This window comes from Camelus bactrianus, chromosome 21 (genome assembly GCF_048773025.1).
Source record: "Camelus bactrianus isolate YW-2024 breed Bactrian camel chromosome 21, ASM4877302v1, whole genome shotgun sequence".
In the NCBI taxonomy this organism is placed as follows: Eukaryota; Metazoa; Chordata; class Mammalia; order Artiodactyla; family Camelidae; genus Camelus; species Camelus bactrianus.
The window spans coordinates 8,611,117-8,630,951 of NC_133559.1; the positions used below are offsets into that span (position 1 = coordinate 8,611,117).

At 53.9% G+C, this 19,835-nt stretch overlaps 1 protein-coding gene across 1 annotated transcript; it reads left to right on the plus strand.

Annotated features, from left to right (window-relative positions):
* Positions 1 to 540: 540 nt before the first annotated feature.
* On the plus strand, positions 541 to 11,876 carry RHBG (Rh family B glycoprotein). Its single transcript, XM_074349576.1, has 10 exons — positions 541 to 830; positions 5,797 to 5,983; positions 6,446 to 6,596; positions 6,719 to 6,866; positions 8,486 to 8,652; positions 8,955 to 9,092; positions 9,215 to 9,348; positions 9,922 to 10,043; positions 11,193 to 11,266; positions 11,456 to 11,876. Exons 1-10 carry the CDS (start codon positions 644 to 646, stop codon positions 11,522 to 11,524), a joined length of 1,377 nt encoding a protein of 458 aa, XP_074205677.1. The 5' UTR covers positions 541 to 643; the 3' UTR covers positions 11,525 to 11,876.
* Positions 11,877 to 19,835: the final 7,959 nt, after the last annotated feature.

A 19,835-nucleotide genomic window follows, 5' to 3' on the forward strand; every position in this document is an offset into this window, starting at 1 on the left:
CCAGAAAGTCTGCACAGCCTGCTAGAAGCAGTGCTATCAGATGCAGCTACCTAGCGGTTGACCCCCACCCTCCCATCCCTGCCTGGCTGGGCACCTAGCATCCAACTGTCTGGAGAGCCAGCTCTTTATCTCTGTTCTCCATTGCTTTTTCTGTTGGGAAAAGACTGAGTAACCCCACAGCTCTCTCTTGTGTTAACCCTGGAGGGGCCCAGCGGGGGCCTTTAAGGGCTGCTTATTCCTTGGGAAGCACTCTCTAAACTAACACGGTGTTTGAGGTGCGGGTGCCCTCCCTTCTTTCCCGCCAACCCCAACCGGGTCCCGCAGCTGTGCCCCAGCAGTGCAGAACACAGGGGCCTTTCCAGGGTCTTTTCCAAGGACCTGTCCCAACCGGAACAGCGCCAAGGTCAGCTGGGTCAAGCGAGATAGGACGTGGGGGTCCGAAGGCCCCCTCCCTTGCTACTCCTCACCCCACCTCAGACCTTCGCGGGCGGGGCCTTGGTCCGGTGGGCGGGGCCTGGATCCGGTGAAACCTGCCCGGCCCGCCCAGGGAGTGTCTGCCCGCGCTGCGCGCCCAGAGGCCGAGCAGGAGCTGGAGCCGGAGCCGGAGCTGGAGCCGGAGCCGGAGCCTCGCAGCCGCTGCCCCATGGCCGAGACCCCGCGTCGCGCCGCGGGTCGGCGTCTGCAGCTGCCTCTGCTGTGCCTCCTCCTCCAGGGTGCCACCGCCATCCTCTTTGCGGTCTTTGTCCGCTACAACCGTGAAACCGACGCTGCCCTCTGGCACTGGGGCAACCACAGTAACGCGGACAATGAATTTTACTTTCGCTACCCAAGTGAGTGCGGGTGAGGGCGCTCAGGGAGCAAGGACTCTAAGCTCCCCTGGTGTCTTGGGAGGGGACACTTGGGTGCCCAGATTTACCCCTAGATGGGTAACCCTCTCGCTTTGAGATGAAAGGGCCCCAGATTGATAACCACACCCTCTCACTAGTATCTGCCACGTTCCAGGTATTATGCCCAGGGCGGTAAATGCACTTTCTTCTTTAGTCTATGAAGTAGACAAAGATGGGGAAACTGAGGCTCAGAGAGGTTAGTGGTTGGTTCAGGGTCTTGGTGTAAGAATTGAGGAAGCTGGGATTTGCACCAAGATCTGAAGCCTCAGCTTTACCTATTCCCTTGTTGGCCTAATTGGGCTTTGCTGGGCTGTTCCAGAAACTTCACCTTTCCTGAGGCCTCCACCCTGACCACAGGGAAAAAAAAATCCTCCTGGGCAGGGGAGGTAAGGAGTGGGGTGCAGGAGGGAGTAATGCAGGTAACAGCTGTGAAGGCAGCCAAGACTAGTGAACTCAGGCATTTCTTCCTGAGTCCCCCAAAGCTGATCCTTCCTGAGTCACAGAGAAAATGGTCTAACTACCTACCAGATAACCACAGAGCAGCAGCCCCCAGCCCTGAGAAGGAGGCATAGCAGTGTCATTAGCCCATTTTACAGAGGAGGAAGCTGAGGCTCAAAGGGGTTGTGATTTTTTCATGATCACCCACCATGTGAGTGGCAGAGGTGGAACTAGGACTCAGACATCCTAAGCTCCTTGCACCACAGCTCACCTGCCTGCTGACAAGGCCCAGGTAAGGGGAGGGTTAAGCCCTGCCTCTTGTTGGGGACAGAGCCTCTCCCTCAAGGTTGGGGGACCCAACCTTGTAACTCAGGCTCTGGGCAACTGGGACCAAGGACGCTAGATCTCCCAGATGTCATCACAAATGCTTGAGCAGGTATCTAAGCCTCAGTTTTCCCTATCTGAGCTAGGAGGAGAAAGATGCCTGAGTTCTAAGGATATACATTCAAACAAGGCCCAGAGTAGGAGAGTCTCCTATAAAAGTCCCAGGCTGTTATTACCCTACTTTTTGTATACAGAGCTGGCGGCAGACTGTCCCCAGCCGACCCAACCCCAACAAAGTGAAGGTCACAATGCCGAGAATATGGAGAGTGAGGTGGAGGCTTGGACCTGGGCGTAAAGTGCCAGACCACCAGCCATCCTAGGCAGAGGAGGGCTACAGCTCCTCCCTCCCCATATTTCACCCCAGTCCTGGCTGCACAAGATGAACCATGGATGCTGAGATCAAAGCCAGAGCCACAGAGCTGGGATGGCAGACTCTTGGGATCATGCATTTGTTCAATGAGGTGGGGAGTTGGGAGGGGACAGTCCACATGCTGAGAAAAGTAAGCCCTTGTTTCAGGGTCTGACCCAGCTGCCTGCCATAAGCTCCCCATTGCTTCTTCCTTGGGACTCACTCAAAGCCCCTGAGCCCTGCTTACTTCAAAGTCCTCCCTGAAACCCCCAGCCTCTTGCCCCTCTGCTGCAGTGGGAGGCTCTCCTGGCCACACAGCTCTCTGTTCCTGGATTGCAGTAAGAGGAATAGCAGTGGGCATCCTACCTCTTTTTTGGCACTAGGTTTCTAACCCTGTGGACTTGGGACCCTGGTGTGGGGATAGGTTGGGGAGGAGGGAGATGTGAGGTCCCTGGAGCCCGGGGCTTTGATGAGCTGAGTTTTCACCTGTCCCTATGTCTAGAAGTGGTCAGAGCCAGAAGGGGGTGTAGCCACTGCCCTTTGATTTAGGAGATGAAAGGAAGTTTTGCCACTGTTATTGAGCTGTGCGACTAGCCAATGCCAAGGGTATGGCTGCTCTGAGGGTCTGTTATCTCTGTAGGAAGGGCCTTCAGAGACCATCTGGTCCACTCCTCTCAGATCTGGAGAGAGAACCAGAGAGGTCATGTGATTGCCCAAAATCACACAGCAAGTTAGCCAGCCTAGAACCAAGTCTCTTGACTCCTCATCTGCAGCCTTTCCCCTATGTCACAAACCTCTTGTCCTACAAGGCAGATGAAGGAAAGTAAGAAAGAGGGGTAAAGACTAGGGAAAAAGATCAGGCTTACAGGGGACACAGAAGCAAACATGAGAAAGAGTTCTAAGAAAAAAATATGGACAGGTTCTTTTGAATACATCTCTGAGACCTTACTTGCAGGGAGAGGGATTTAGGACAGATGGAACCCAGATCTTCTCGGAAGAGGTGGGGACAGGGGAATGTGATTGGGACCAGAGTGGTTTGTGACTCTTCCAGGAGAAAACAGCACTATGGGCCCTTTTAGAGGCAGGTAGGGAAGAGTGGTTGGGGGAGACGGCCTCTCTCCCCAGCTCACCGCTCCCTTTTTCCTGCTTCTCATATTTTGTACCTCCACTTTATAAATAAGGAAACTGAGGCTTAGTTAAGTGACTTATCCAAGGTCACATGGTGAGAAGTTTGGTGGTGCTGGAATTCAAATCCAGCTCTGTCAGATGGTAAAGCCCCAGCTTTAACTGTTCCCTTGTCCCATATTCTGACTTTGTTCAGGAGTCACCTGGTGGGGTTGGGGAGGGGCAGTCAGGGAAGGAGCGGGGGTCACAGGTAGCTCTGGAGGGCTTTTATCTTGTCTCCAACCAAAGAGGCATGGGCTGGGGTGGGGGCATGATGAGAGACAGGCTCCATCTTGCCCCTCTCCCTGGAATCCCCTGGAGACAATGTTGAGGAATCATCTTACCCATGCCTCTGCCTCCAGCTGGAATAGTCCCTTACCCACCACGGCCCGTGGAGAGTGTCAGTGTGGAACATCCCACACAGTGGAACAAGTGATGTTTAGACTCCAGGTGAAAGGCCGAGGGATTGAGTTTTGATTCCAAACAAACCTCTGGGTGGGAGATGTAAATATTACTGCCATTTAAGACAAGTTCTGGAGCAGTTTCAACATGAAATGAGCACGGAGCCCTGCCACCCAGCCCCCTTTGTTGTCTTGCTGTCCTTGGGCAAAGAAGCAGACATGCCATCCCCTTTATTGTTTGCACAAGGAGAAAAGAAGTCAGGCAGTGAAGCTAAAAGAACTTAGGCTGCAGGCTGAGTTTGAAAAGGTGCCTCTCCTTTTCTGTTGGGTTTTAAGATCTGGGAGGGAAGAGAGATCTGGGTGATTTGGGGAGCAGGCAGGGCTGGAGAAGTGGCACAGTGGTGGGAACATTTAGCGAGGCCAGCAGGCCTCCAGACCCTCACCCCCTTGGCTGCTGGGGCTGGCAGCTGAGTTGCAGACCTCCAGTTCTAGCATACACCCAACCCTCTGCCAGGGGCTTGCAAACTCATTTTCTATCAGTCCATATACAGCATAAAAAAAAAGTATAAAAAACTGCTTCTCTCAAAGTTATTGATTGCATTCTAAAGTTCAGTAATAAATTTTTGGCTTGTTGGTACTTATTCAGTTTAAACAAAAAAGGTAATCATGATTTTTTTTCCTTTATGATCTGCCTCTTTCTACAACAGATGTGAGGTCATTTACAAAAAAAAAAAAAGTCAGAGAAGCAGAAGACAAATAATGAGCACTGTGAGGGGCCTTCAGATTTTTATAATTGAGATTCCAGTGTAGCTCTGAGCTTCCAGGCAGCCAAGAAAAAAAAGGAAATTTGCTCAGTTACATGTTCTCATGAGAATCAAGGAAGCCTCACATATATGATTTTTTCATCTTTGATGTCTGTCTTCCACACTCCACGAGGGCAGGGACCGTGGCAGCCTTGATGACAGCTACATTCCCAGAGCATTATGCATGACTGCTTAGTTAACATCTGTCATATGAATTAAGGAAAGCTGACCGATTCTTTGGGGAAAGTAACATTTCCCAGAACTAAATTCCAAGAGAAATTTCTCACATGGAACTATGAAAGGAGAGTTTAGGGTCATGACTGACCCTGTTTCTCAATAAGTTATATACAACAAATGCAATAACACACTCATTATGCTCTTTCTCTAGTGTTTCTCAATTAAAGCCGAAGATAGCATTACTGATACACAGACCCAAGACAAAGGAAACAGGACCAGATGCACCAGCTGAACATCACACTAGGTTGTGTTTCAAACCCTATTTACAACTAGATGGGGGAAGAGGTACAGAACAAACTAACGCAGAAGCGAGTTGTTTGTATTTATCTCATTTTCAATATTACTGTTTATTATTCTAGTTTTTGGTACACAGAATGGAAAGCAAACACTAAAGGCCCCAAATCTACCTGCCCAGAAACCCCACTGATACTTTAAAAAATTCAAGTGATTCACCTATAAAATTAAAATATTTAAACTATAAAAAGAAACAAACTATAGAGTAAAATCCTCCTTTCTGGAGTGGCCACGTTGCACACCTCCAGGGGGCATTATTTGCACCTGAGTTGTACAGTGCAGCAGCCCTGCTCCCCTTCAATTCATTTTCCCTGAAGTAATCTCTGTTAATTATTTAAAGCTATTTTGTAATTCAATTTATAAAATTTAAAATCCTGAAAATGGAGAGGTACAGATTCTGACGTATGAGGGATGGGGGTTAGACATCAGGAAGGACTTCCAGTAGAAAGGGAAAATTAATGAGAAGCTGGAAGGGGAAGAGAATTTCAAGCACAGAGCGGCAGGGGCTGCTGCAGGAAAGAGAACAGGAAATGCTGGACTTTTCCCCGGTTGTCAGAGACACATGGATAGGGCAAATGAGTGGGGCAGAAAAGAAAGTTGAAGGCTCTACTCTTATTTTGACATGGGGACAGCAAGGATGGTTTGGGTCCCACTGCTGCAAGCTGGCCAGTTCTGCACAGCTGGTCCAGGCTGGGAGGCCCCGCCACGCCTGGGGGAGTTTTACAGGCTTGGCTCCAGCCTCTAGGCAGCCCTGGCTGGGGAGAGCTGGGGGCACTGGCAGGGTGGCTCTTTGGTTGATGGGTGGTGGCCTGAGCAGCACCCCCGAATGCTCCCTGCAGGCTTCCAGGACGTGCACGCCATGATCTTCGTGGGCTTCGGCTTCCTCATGGCCTTCCTGCAGCGCTATGGCTTCAGCAGCGTGGGCTTCACCTTCCTCCTGGCTGCCTTCGCCCTGCAGTGGTCCACACTCGTCCAGGGCTTCTTCTACTCCTTCCATGGTGGCCACATCTATGTTGGCATGGAGAGGTGGGCAGCGGCAGCCTCCCTGGCTCCCCCCAGGTCTACCTGGGAAGCTCCTGCCCAAGGGACCCAGCTCAAGCCCTGTCCTTCAAGTCTGCTCTCTCACCCAGGTTTCTGATCCATCAATTGATTTCTCTTAGGTGCCTTGCCTGTTCTTGTCGCCTGATTTCTTCTCCCATCCTCCAGCAATACCTCCCCATTTCTTTAGGTCCCTTAGCGCCTAAGAGCAGCTGGGAGAATAGATAGCTTCATGGAAAAGAGCAGGGTTCAGGGAATCTCTGCGTTCAAGATCTGGTTCTTCCAACCTCTCTGAGACTGGGTTTCCTCAACCACAAAAGAGGCCGGGTGGCCCCTTCTCGCCTACTAGAGAAGAGCTTAGCCCCATAGGCCCGTTGCCTCCCTGGCCCCCACCCCGAGGGCTGCCCTTGTTGCCGGCCCCCTCTTACCCTTTCCAACCTGACCCCCCAGCATGATCAATGCTGACTTCTGTGCTGGAGCTGTCCTTATCTCCTTTGGTGCCATACTGGGCAAGACTGGGCCGGCTCAGCTGCTGCTCATGGCCCTGCTGGAGGTGGTGCTGTTTGGCCTCAACGAGTTTGTGCTCCTTAGTCTTCTGGGGGTGAGTCTGGATGGGGGTAGAGGGAGGGGTGAGGGCGGGCCAGGGCCAGGTCCTGAGCAGGAAGGGCATGGGGTAGGGGTGGGGCAAGGGGCTGCCCCTCCACCTCAGCTCCACCTCCCCAGGTGAAGGATGCAGGAGGCTCCATGACAATCCACACTTTTGGTGCCTACTTTGGGCTGGTCCTCTCCTGGGTCCTCTATAAGCCCCAGCTGGAGAAGAGCAAGCATCACCAGGGCTCTGTCTACCATTCGGACCTCTTTGCTATGATTGGTGAGGCCTGCTGAGGTGTGGTGGGTGGGCGGCCATTCATCTCCAGGCCTGGTCTCAGGGTGTCACCTATGGTCCTTGGGGCTCTGGCTGGGAACTCCCTTCCAACTCAGATTCTTCTGTCAGAGCCCCAGGATCTGTGCTCATCTTTCTTTAGTTTTATGACAGGTTCTTAGAATTCAGCACTGGGGTATGTGCATGCCCCGAGATCCATCCCAGGGGCCTCTCTAAATTGATGGCATCAATCTCTGCTTAAAAGCCTCCAGGGACCCCACCACCCACAGTTAGAAACCAGACACCTCAGCCTGACACTTCTGCCCCTGCAGAATCTTAGCCATCCCTCACCCTCCTCCTCCCTCCCTACTCACTCTCCCTACCCTCACTCCAGCCAGACTGGCTTCTCCCCATCTCTTACCTCCAGGCCTTTGTCCCTGGTGCTGCCTCCCACCTCCTAAGGATTCCCTGGAAGCCCCTGCACTCTCAGGGGGAGAAGGAGAGGTTACAGGTCAGCCCTGGGAGCAGTAGGGTCTGACCTGCAAGCACCGTCAGCACCACCTGTTTCTTCCAAGCACGTACCTCCACCTTGGCCTCTGCTTCTTCTTTCTTAGCAAATGAGTCAGGAAAGGCATTTGATATTTTATGTTTTCGAAGGTAGTATCGCGTAGTGACTGAAATGCCTATTCTTCCATTAAGAAGAGAAGCTGGTTTTGTATTTCTTGCCCATATCTGGATTTGTTATGAAATTGAGCACTTGGAACCCTAGGTCAGCTGAGGTCTCCTTGCCCTCTGAGACCCAGATAAGTTTGGCTTGAAGTCCAAAGGCTTCCCCAAGATTTCTTTGTCTTCCCAGAAGGCTTACATTCTCAGATCTCCTCTGCCTGCCAGCAAACCTAGCCCCTTCCTTGATTCCTCCCAAAACTCTTCTCAGAGGACGCCTGTGTGCCTGGGGTGGGTTTCACTGCAGGCTGTGGAGATGCAGAATTTACATTGCACACTCAAGGAGCACTCAGGACTAAGGAACAGTCCCTTGAGCCTTCTTGCCAGGCTGGCCCTACCCTACGGGTCCCCAGCCTCCCCTTGCCCCATTCTTGGCCCCCTCCCCCCTCCCTCCGGGACTGACCTGGAAGCCTCGCAGGGCAGGCGGGGCTTGTGGAGCTCCCAGTTCCGACCCTAAATGCATAGGCCCACCTGTCGGTGCTCATGGCAGGGCCCGCCCTCTCCAGGAGGCAGCTGAGGTTATAAAACGAATGATTTTCCTGATCTGTACCAGATGAGTGCCTGACATGTGGTGCCTTTTGCCTTTTTTTTCTTCCCTTTTCTGATACTTAAAAAAAAAACAACCCTCAACCTCCTGTGGTTTTCAGTCAAGTAGCTTCCTTTTGTGCCAGTATCCTTTGATGGCTACCATTTGTTGGACATTTAGTGCCTGCTCGACCACAGGCTGTGCACTTTGTATGCATCACCTCAGTCCTCACTCTGGGAGGCAGGTGTTACTATCACCAATTTACAGATGAAGAAACTGAGGCTGCTGAGAGTGGGTGACTTGCCTGCAGTTACATAGCTTGCACCTCGTGGGGGAGCCCCTTACTTCCTCTCACTCTGCCTGCCTGCCGACCATTTAGGGACCATCTTCCTGTGGATCTTCTGGCCTAGTTTCAACTCTGCGCCCACTACGCTGGGGAACGGGCAGCATCGGACAGTTCTCAACACGTACTACTCCTTGACCGCCAGCACCCTCAGCACCTTCGCCTTGTCAGCCCTTGTCGGGCAGGATGGGCGGCTGGACATGGTATGGGGAGGAGGCATTGGGAGAGGCAGAGGGATAGACCGGGATGGGAAGGAGAGGTGTGGACCCTGCTTCTGTTCTCCAGGGAACAGATAAGGGCACAGGCATGGGCGGGGGTGGGGGGCCTCCAACGGCACCGGAGACGGTGAGGTCAGAGTGTGAGGTGATGATAAGATAGCAGGAGAGTTAGAGGTTAGATGGTGGAGGGACTTCCAGAAGCAGTCAGTGCCACTGTGATGGGTGGGGTTGGGTTGGGTGTGGGCATAACACTCTGAAAGAGCCTCTCAAGCCTTGTTCTTCTTCAGGTCCACGTCCAGAACGCAGCACTGGCCGGGGGGGTTGTGGTGGGGACCTCAGCTGAAATGATGCTGACACCCTTTGGAGCTCTGGCAGCTGGCTTCCTTGCTGGGACCGTCTCTACCCTGGGGTACAAATTCTTCACGGTACAGATACCTCTTGGGCCCTGGACAGAACAGGGGGCTTCTGTACCTTTCCTCCCACCTCTCCAACAGGCCTGGGGTGGGAGGGGGCACACGAGACTCAATATTGGTGTCCTGTCCTCCAGCCCATCCTTGAGTCAAAAATCAAAGTCCAAGATACATGTGGTGTCCACAACCTCCACGGGATGCCTGGGGTCCTGGGAGCCCTCCTGGGGGTCCTTGTGGCTGGACTGGCCACTCATGAAGCTTACGGAGATGGGTGAGTTCCCCCACCCTCACTGCCCCCCATCCTCAATGAAATCATTATCCGCTGGAATGACCTCCCTCACTCTCTTCCTCCTTTGGTGGACCAACAACAAAAAAAAACAATGTCTGTTTTCATCCATTCATTCATCCATCTATCCCTATCTGGCAGCTGAAGAAACTGGAGTGAACAAGACCAACCCGGGGATTTCTCTCCTGGTCCTCAGTCAGGTTCAGCAGAAGGTCATTAAACAAATGATTTCAATAGTGTCATTACTAAAGGGCCAAGTAAGAGCTATTGACCCTTAGGATTGATTTTTGCACATCAGGGCTCAGAGGAGAGGGCAGGCAGAAGTGACCCTCACACTGAACCTTGAAAGGTACATGGGTGTCTGCTGGCACACGAGGTAGAAGGGTGTTCCAGGCTGCGGGCCTGACTAGAGCAAAGGCTGGAAGGTGAGACTCAGCCTGGCAGGCTCCCTTGAGGCCCTTGTGGCCACTGCAGAATACAGTGCAGTGCACTGATGCACTGACCAGCCCTGGCTCTGTGCTCTGTCCCTCGGTCCCCCACACCCTTCTCTCCCTGCAGCCTGGAGAGCGTGTTTCCACTCATAGCCGAGGGCCAACGCAGCGCAATGTCTCAGGCCATACACCAGCTCTTCGGGCTGTTTGTCACATTGATATTTGCCTCTGTGGGCGGGTGCCTTGGAGGTGAGTGACTTTGGCTGGGGTGGGGGCTGGCAGGAGCTCCAGGGAGGGCAGAAGACAGAAGAGGGGGGTTCTCTGGAGGAAGGGACTTTGGATCCCATCTCTCTGACATTCACTTACTCACAGATATCTGTTGAATGCCCACTTTGTGCCAGGTGTGGAGTGGGGTTGTCAAGTTCAGGGGTAACCTCCAGGTGAGGAGGAACAAGTGGGTACTTGCTCCCTCTTGGTACTAAGGGAAGGTGGGCAGCCGGCCAGGGGCTGATGGAGCCCTCTCCTCTGTGGCTTCCCTGTGCTGTTCCCTCTACCCACTAGAGGGCAGCCCAACCTCAGGTTGAGGCCCTGAAGGGGCCTGCAGAGCGATCTATCTGAGGCAGGGGGCAGGGGCAGGGGCAGGGGCAGGGGCAGGGAGGGAAGGGGCCTGCCTGGTTCACCACTAGCCTGGAACACCAAAACCTTCTTCTATAGAGGCAGCCTGCCCTCTAATGCCAGGTCAGGCAGGCCTTAGTCCTCTTGGCTTTCAAAATAAAACATGTGAGTCAGTATCCCCACCCTCCTGCTCTCACCTGGAGATTTTTATTCTCAAACAAGGTTCAATTCACTCATTCATTTAATTACTTATTTATTCAGTAAACACTTTCTGCATCCCTCCTGGATAGTTCATGACAGAATCACTATTTGGTCCATTCCCAACTGTGCAAACTTTTTTTTTTAATTAAATGTTTTTATTTATTTTTAGAGGGGAGGTAATTAGGCTCCTTTATTTATTTTTAATGGAGGTGCTGGGGATTGAACCCAGGACCTCATGCATCCTAAGCACACATTCTACCCCTGAGTTATACCCTCCACCCCAAACTGTGCAAACCTGAGTAAGTTACTTAACTTCTCTGAGCTTTGTCCCATCTCTGTAATTTCGGGATCATATTCACCTTGCAGTGTTGCTGTGATTACTCAGGAAGGCAATGCTCATCAAGCACTTTGCACAGGGCCTGGCAAATAGTAGGCACTTGATAAATACCGCTGGGATTTGCCTGTGCCAGCCATCACACTGACCTCATGCCTCTCAGCTCCTCTGTGTCCTACGGTACTGGGGGGCAACACCCGCTAAGGGGGCAGCAAAAAGCCTCACACATTATCTCCTACCATCACCAGGACTCCTGCTGAAGCTGCCCTTCCTGGACTCCCCACCAGACTCCCAATGCTATGAGGACCAGATTTACTGGGAGGTGAGATGTAGCTGCAGCTCCTCAGGCCCATGGGACCTCTCACCCTCCTGCTCTCCCTTCCCTGCCTCACTTCCTATGATCCCTCTTTCCTTCCTTGCCTGCTCATTCCCCTCTGGGGCCCACCCGTGAGCTGTGGTCTCCAGCCTCCTGGAACTGCCCCTTCACTTGCCCCTCCATCCTTCCCTCCAGGTGCCTGGGGAGCATGAGGATTTAGCCCAGGGACCTCTAAGGGCAGAGGAACCAGACACTCAGGCCTAACTTGCGTCCAGCCCTGGAAAGGATGCTGTCCTTTTAGAAGATGATGACTGGCTACATTTGGGAAGCTCTTCTTTTCTAGCTCCCATCACTCCTGCTGCAAGAAAGAAGACGGGCTGGAAGGAGCCGCCTTTCCATAGGCAGCATTGGGAGAGAAGCAGTAGAAGGCTGGGGAGATGGTGGAGGAGTGGGCTGGCTATAAACTGGCCATGGTGGGGGAGACCCTCACATAGCCCCATGCCCTGCAAATGAGGCACCTGAGTGACTGCTGATCCACTGGACCAGCATCACACAGTTACAGTAAAGCCTGAGTCAAGGCCTAGCTCTCTGAGGATGATAAACACATCGCCAAAGAGTCTGACTCATTTTTCTGTGCACTGCGAATTTGAGGAGTTCCTCCCACCCTCTAACTGACAATACTAGAACCTTGGGTGGGAAAGGACCTTAGTGGTGACAACATCCCTCCATGGATGTCCATGGAACTCCCCCTAGGATGCCGTGTTCTACTAGGTGGCTGCCCAGAATGGACTTACTTGCCTCTAGAGACAGGGAGCTCATTTTCTCCCAGCAAGTCTGTGTGTCTGTTACAGGACAGCTCAGGCTGCTGGAGAGTTCTTTCTATTCCAGAATGGCTGCCACGCTGACCCTCAACTTGGGAACCTCTGAACAGAATAGGAAGAGGATCCCAGCAGAGCTTAAGAAGGGCATAAGGAATTATTTGCCACTAACTCATCAGAAGCTGGAAGCAGCCAGTCCCTAAGCACCACCTTATTCTCTGTCCCAAGTCTGAGGAGTGGGGGCTAAGAAAGGCAAATGGGAGTTGCTACCGAGAAGAATGGGGAAGGCAGCCCCCTCCACTTCCGTTGGCCTGAAGCCATGTGACCACCAGAGGGCGCTCCAGACCCAGCAGAGAAAGATACGGCCTTTCATGCCCCTCCATCCTCCACCAAGAATGGAAGTCCTTCCTACAGCCTAACGGCCTTCCTGTCTACTTCAGCTCTGGTCCTCACCAGTCATGCCATAAAACTTTTCTGAGCATCTAGTCCCCACCACATGTCAGGTGTGTCCTAGGGCTTCCAGATCTCTCATCCAACACAGAATACATCCCCAGAGTAGACCAGAGCTCCTTTTCCCACCCTGAAGTACTGAGACCCACCTCTGCCCTCTCCTGCCCTTCGCCAGGCTTTTGACAGGAGCTGAGCATGACTACAGACCTCTCCCTCAAGACCAAGATCCATGCAGACTTAGGAACCCAAGGAGGAAGTGGAGGAGCACCAAGACAGGGGCCCAAGTTACCCCCATGAGGCTCCATCCTCACTGTAGTTGAAGGGGCTGAGTTTGGATGGGGAAAGAGGCGAAGCACAGAGTTAAAGAAAAGGGGAGGAACAAGGAGGGACAGGCGCCCCATGGGAACCATCCCTGCCCACATGGTGCAACTATGCCCAGCCCCTTTTAAGCTCCCTTCCTTTCTCCACAGCTTCCCCTTCCCAATGCTGGCTGGGATGGGTATGCTGGGGGAGATGCCCACCCCGAGGCAGAAGGATGACCGCTGGGATTGCAAAAAGGCACTCTATTCTGTCAGCCCCTGCTGGGAAGAAGGGAGTCTGGGAGAACAGAAGCCCATCCCCCATTTCACCCTGCAGAGCCTTGGCTCTGGCCCTGCATGGGTCCAGGTACAGCCAGCTGACCTGCTTTCCCCTGAGCTCTGTAAGCAGTCCTCAAACAGAGATCTGAAAGACTTATAGGAATGGGGAGCCTTAAGGATAGGATGAGACCCTCCCTGCCCTAGCTTATTCTGGGTGGGGAAAGCTATGAATATTCATTTATGTATGTCACCAACATTTTCCACCTGATTCTTTCTCTCTACTCTGGTTCCCTCTTGATCACAGCCAAATCTCCAGGCTTGAAAAAACGGGTTGCTCCAGCCCAGCTAATCATTGCTCCCATCTCAATCCAGGGAGGCTTCCTGGAGAAGTGACAACTGAATCCTCTCTAGGAGGGGGCAAATTACCCAGCCAGCTTCCAAGGGAGGAAAGGCTACAGGTCCCAGGCTGGCCCACCAAGAGGTCCCTTAGAAAGGAGGGACAGGGTAGGGGCTTCCCCCCAAGAGATGGCCCTGCGTATCCTGTAACCAGATGGTTCCAGGCTCCATCACCCCCATGAAGCCTCTCATGGCCTGGGAGACGATGCTAAGCTCTGTCTCCTATGAGATCCAGCATCCTAGCCCCATGACTCAGGAGACTATCTGTTCAGGGCTGAACTCTCCTGGACCAGGCCCTTGGTTTTTCACTCTGCATTTCCTCCTCTCCCTCCCCTAACTTTCCCTCTAGTGCCTAGCACCCCGGTGGGCAGTCCATAGATTGTTCCATTTAATTGGACTGAGTCATCATTTGTGATTTGGGTGTGGGGTGATTGTCCCATCACTGCTTTTGAACAGGGAGCTGAGACGACAGGAAAGACAGGTATCCTTTGAGCCCTTCAGCTGAATCAAGATTGAGCCCCTCCCCCATCTTTCCTGTTGCCCCTGCCTGGCTCAGTACCATTGGTTCCCTCACACGGTGGCCCATCCATTCAGGCTGAGTCAACAGGGTGACAATGAACAGGTCAAGGAGATGTCAGGGACAGGGGCCAAGGGGGCTCCTTCCTCACCCCTTCAGGACAATGAGACCTCTGCCCCTCAGGGACAGCCCCTCTGATCACCACCATTATTACTCTCAATTCAGGACAATCAGACACTTGCCCACTCATGAACTCTGTCCAGCCCCAATGCCTGAGCTCTGGGGAGAATGATGGACGAGGACATTGGGCTCCTGCTGCCTTCCAGGTCCCCTCTGTTGGGGAAGACAGGCTGCACTGGGGCAGTGTCAAGCCAGCAGAGCCAGAGGCATTAGGGAAAGGTTTACGGAGGTGGCCTCTGTTCTGGCTTGACATAAGTGGACATGGGCGACAAAACGGCTTCCTGCCCAGACATCTGGCTGGGAGGCCCAAGGTTCCCCAGGGGCCTCAGGATGCTGCCGAGCCTGTGTGGCCAGAGCCCCCTTGGTGGGGAGCTAGGAGCTGCTCCTCTGACCTCTGGAGGACCCGGCGCTCAGAACCTGCGCAGCCTGGGAAAGGCCTGAGATCTCCCTCTATTGGGATTCAAATCACGGCGCGCGGTGGCCCCAGCTCGGAGAGGAATTAGACACGGCGTGGGTGTCCGAAGTGGGGGGCGGTGGCGGACCCGGGGCAGACTTAACTCCGCAGCTGCGTTCCCCCCACCTCACCCCGATATTTCTCTCCCACCGCCAGGATCTCCCCTACTCGCCGCCGCCCGGGTCTGGGCGCCCCGTCCCCTTTGTCTGGCCCTCCCGCGCGCTCCCAGCCGGGTCCGCCGCGCCGCCCCGCGCGCCCCGGCCCGTGCGCCCGCCGCCGCAGCCGCCGCCGCCCGCGAACAATGCGGGCCAATGTCTCCGGGCGGGCGAGCCGGCTATGCAAATGTCCAACGGCCTGTGAGAATCCCCCTCCGCCGCCGCCCCGGCTTCCATCGCCTGAAAGGGGCTGGCGGCCAGGCCGGGGTGGGGGAGGCGGTCACTGCATAGGGATGAGCTGTCGTCCCTGAGCGCCCGCCCTGGACAGAGCGCCATTGTCTATGTGCCGCCGTCTGATCGCCGGTCGAGTTTGCCAGCGCGAAGAGGAAGGCAGAAAGTGACCCAAACCAGGCCTTGGGGCCAAGGAGGGGTGGTCACCTGTTCCCTCCGTACCTACTCCTCTCCCCACAGAGCCTTGACTTTGGGGGCAGATGGTGATGGGCCCCCAGTTGGGCTCCCCCACTTCCTAGTTTGGTGGCCTGCATAAATCAGTTCATATCTCTGAGCCTCTGTCTCCTGGAGGTTAAACCTGGCCCATAGTTGGTGCTTTTCCCATCCTCCCTACCTGTTAACCACCCTCCCCATCTCCACCCATTTTTTCATGTTAACATTGACCAGAGGTGTCTCTGCAGCCAATTCCCATCCAGAACCTTGACGGAAATACTCAAAGTTTCCCCAAAGCAGGTTATTGGATAGAGATGCACCAAGGGATCCTCTCTGACCTATGAGCCCCCGGCCCAGTCCAGGCCTTCCTTCCTGCTTCCTTCGGCCATCCACCACCAGTTAAAAAGGCCCACCTTTTACTGGGAGAATTGCTAGCCATGCAGGACTGAAATAAGCTTCTCCAAGAGGTGGGGGGTTGCCACCGAAAGTGAAAGAAGCACATCCCTCTACCCCCAGCCCAGGAGCCTGTGTCTGTCTGACAGATGGCACCGGTCCAACACTGGTGAAAATACCTGGATGGTGGGCAAGGGACTCTACGCTGGGAGCAGAGTCCATTCTAGCTGGGAACTTGGCCCCTGCTCTTGGATGCTTACAGGTTGAACTCATGTCAAAATGGGTTTTTGGCTCTGCAAGTTGTCAGACCTGAGTCCACCTTTCCTCAGCTCCCACATAGACTTGTGATGAGTGACTGATGCCACTCAGGTGAGGAGCTATTTCAGAGATGCTCCCTGGGCCCTTGAAGCAATGATGCTTCTGGGACTCATAAGGTTTTCAGGGCAAAATCAATTGGGGCAACATCAAAATGAGAACTGTCCCAGGAAGTTCAGGTCTTCAGTCCCAGTGAGGCAGGACAGAATTGAGTTGAGTGCGGAGAGGAGGGAGAAGATGCTGGTAGAGCAGACAGTCTTTCAGGGAGCAGGGGTCCTAGTGCTGCCTCAGAGGCCTGTTCATTTCTGACGAAGATGAAGCTCTTCCTTCAGTCCTCCTGGCCTCTTTGAGGACCCAGGCACGACGTGCATGGCAACCCTATTCTGGGGAAGTAGAAGTGAGGTGGTGGGCAGTGGAGCTTGGCCTCCTAGGATGGCATTTGGGAGACTATTAGATAAGAGGAAAGTTGGGGTCAGGGGATGTGGGCTGGGAACTGAGGCATTTCAGGGAAGCAGCCAGAGTTCTGCATGCCCCAACTCCTCCCCTTTGGAAGTGGGCCCTCCTACAACTCCCCACTGGGTCTCTGCTCCAACCCAGAACCCTCCAAATCATTCTGACCTTGGGCTGCCCAGCCTCAGGGACACTCCTCCAGAGACCCCAAAAGCCACCTTTGAAAACAGCCAAACCCAACTCCTCACACGTCTCCACACCTGGCTAGAGCTTCCACCCACCTGAGCCCCAGAGCATCCTCCCTTCCTTGACCCTCCCTCTTCTCTTCCAGGGCACTTGCAGATTCCCTTGTTTGGGGTGGTCCCCAAAAGAGAGTTGATGAGAACTCCCTGACTTGAAGGTGGCCCTCTTTCTTTGGCCTGGATTTCCTGGGCTCTGGATGGTCTTTGGGTCCCTAGGCAGGACCTAAGCAGACCCAGCTTGGCTCTGAGGCTGAGAGAGGAAGTGGGCTTTGTTGTGCTTGGGCATCGTCTGGATTCTTTAATTTGCTTTTCCCACCCTGCTCTTCTTGGCAGGAGAGCCCTCAGCTGGAGAAACTGCCCCCCCTACCCCAGTGTCCCCTCCTTCCCAGCTCAGCACCATCCATCTCCGTCTCCCCAGAGCAAGGAATGTGGCTCCAGGACACTGTAGGGCTTGTTCCCAATCCCCTTCTAGCTCATTTCACTCAGGCTTTTACAGACTCGCCTTCATTCCACAGGCTGCTGTCTGGGTTCTGGCTCTGAAGGCACAGACAGAGGTCTACCCCTCCTCCCTGCAATTCCTCACGCTTCATTTTGTCCCAACACCATCTGAGGAGGCTGCTCCGTGGGGGTCAAGGAACCCTGGTGTGGGAGCCGGTGGGGGGCAGGGTCCCCTTTCTCCCCATCTCTCCAGCCATTCAGGCTGACCTCCGCTGTAGCTCAACCCTACAGCTATACAGTATCCGCAAGCTATACCAGGGTCTGCCAGCCATCCATCCCCTCACTCTCGTTCCTGTCTATGCCCCGCAAGCCTCGATTATTGGTAGAATTAGTACCGGGCTTCTTGTTGGCAGTTGCTAATTAAGATCATTTATAAACGTGATTATTAATGCCATAGCGGGCTGCAGCCGCCAGCATCTATCACCCGCACCATCGGAGAGGTGCTGGCTCCGGGATGGCTTCTGCCAGCCTCCATCTTGGGAAGGGCTGCTCCCTTTCACCGCCAGCCCCACTTCGCTTCAGACCATCAAGGCAAGGGTTAGTGTGTACAGAGGTTAGAAGGGGGTTTAGCTGAGACTTCCAGAGAAATGGAGGGGGAGCCTTCACTCTAGGGGACCCCAAAACTGGAACCATGTATGTGTGTGTGTGTGTGCATGTGTTTGTATGTGAGAAAGAGAGAGAAGGACTGTGTAAGCCACATGATGCCAGTATCTTTCTTCCCCAGAATGATCAAGGCTGGGACTGGATGGAGCTCGTGGAGACTAGGGAGAGCTTGGATGCTCCCCCTAATGTGCATCCCTGCTCTCCAGCAACCCAAATTCCAGCTTAGCCTTAAGCCAGGTGATATGGTATTGGAATGTCCCCTTCTGTAGTTGGGGGATCATTTCAGTGAGACAGTGAGACATTCCCTAAAAAAAGGATCCAAGTGGAATATTTACCTCAGAACTGCTGAGTACCTACCAGGTGCCAGGCGTTAGGGATCCTCTCGTAAATAAATCATCCCTTCCAGTCCCCAGAGATCTGCCTCCTCTGCAGACCCCCTCTCCCCTTGCCACATTTCCAGCTGTTCATCTACCTGCTCACCGCCACTGGACGGGGCATTGCTCGAAGACAGAGGCTGTGTGTTGCTTACTGCAAACAGTAAAAGCCCAATCAGGCTTTCTTCCCTCCTTGCTCCCACCTTGCTCCTGCCTCACTCCCTCGTCTCTCACCTCCAGCCTTGGGCTTCCAGAGCAGGATGTGTGGCAAGGAGCCCTTGGTCCATTTTACCTCAGTTGGACCCAGTTGACCAGGATGCGGAGGAGATGGTAGGTGGCCTGGCAGGCAGGGCTGGGCCCCTGAGGGGCCTTCCGAGGGAGCCAGTCTGCTCTCAGCAGGCCTGTCTGGGTTTCCTCTCCGGCCCAGCCTGGCCTCTGCACCCCCTCCCCAACCACTTATGTCCGGAGAAGTGGCCCAAGGCAGCCCAGGAGCGCCTGGGAAGGGCCCCTCCCCCACACACCTGCTTTTCCCCTATTTTTCTCTACTCAGACTTCAATGTCTTGACTTTTTCCTGCAGCTTTTGAAGGAAGGATCCACCAAGACTTTAGTCACCCCCAATCCAGGAAAAAAGAAGAGGGGAAAAAAAAGTCCTGAAAACAAAACCCCTACAACAACCTTAAAGTAGGAGAGATTGGTTGGAAGGCTTTTAATCCCTTAATCCCTCTCAGATGGGCCTTGAGACGCTAATGATTTTCCTAATTATTCCCTCCCATTTTCCCATCACCCTGTAAGGACTTTCGAGAGGAGTGAAATTCCGAGCTAGCGGGTGTGGGATGAATGGTGGGCCCACCTCCCCCCAAACCAAGCCCAGAGTCCCGGTGGCTGGAGAGGTGGGGGAAGGGCCAGGAGTGCCCCAGCTGGGGGCTCGGGCTTCCCTGCCCCTGCCACTCGGGTGCAAGGCATACAAGGCGGGCCTGGGACAATGGGGCTGTCGGGGGCTGCCTGAGAGGACCAGGTGTGGGGCTGGGGTCCCTTCGGTGTGAATGGCCCATTATCCTGCCTAGAGGATGAGAGTTGAAGGTCTCTTTGTGTCCCCCAGAAAAGGCCCCTCTGGGTGATAATCACCCTGGGAGGGAGGTGGAGGTGGTGATAAGGGTCTTTAAAGGAGGCCAAGCCTCCTCAGAGAACAGTTGGCCATTCAGGCCTTTGGCCCTTCTCTTGTTTCCACCAGCCTGGGATCCTGTGGCCCATCCATAGGCATCAGGGTGAGGGGTAAGCTAGCAAACATGGCCAAGCTCTGGGCTCGAGCCTCTGCCCCTTCACCATGGCCTGCTAGACTAAGTTTGGGGGTAGGCTTCTGCAGGAAACCACCCCCAGACCCTCTTCCCAATCCCCACCTGGCCTTGGGTATCTGGGGCTTTGCATCACCTCCACCAAGACACTGAGTTTCTAAGAGTAGACCTTCACCCTGCCATGTTGCTCTGCTTTATGAAACACTTGCAGATTTTCATTTCACTCCTACAAACTCCCTGTAGGGTAAGGGCATCAGCCTCATTTTACAGATGACAAAACTGAGGTTCAGAGATGCATGTAAATTTACTCAGCCAGTAGAGGCAAAGCTGAGATTAGGGCCTGATCTTCCAATTCCAGGCACAGGGCCTTTGCACTTGCTCCCTCTGCCTGGAATGCTCACTCCCCAGTGACCAT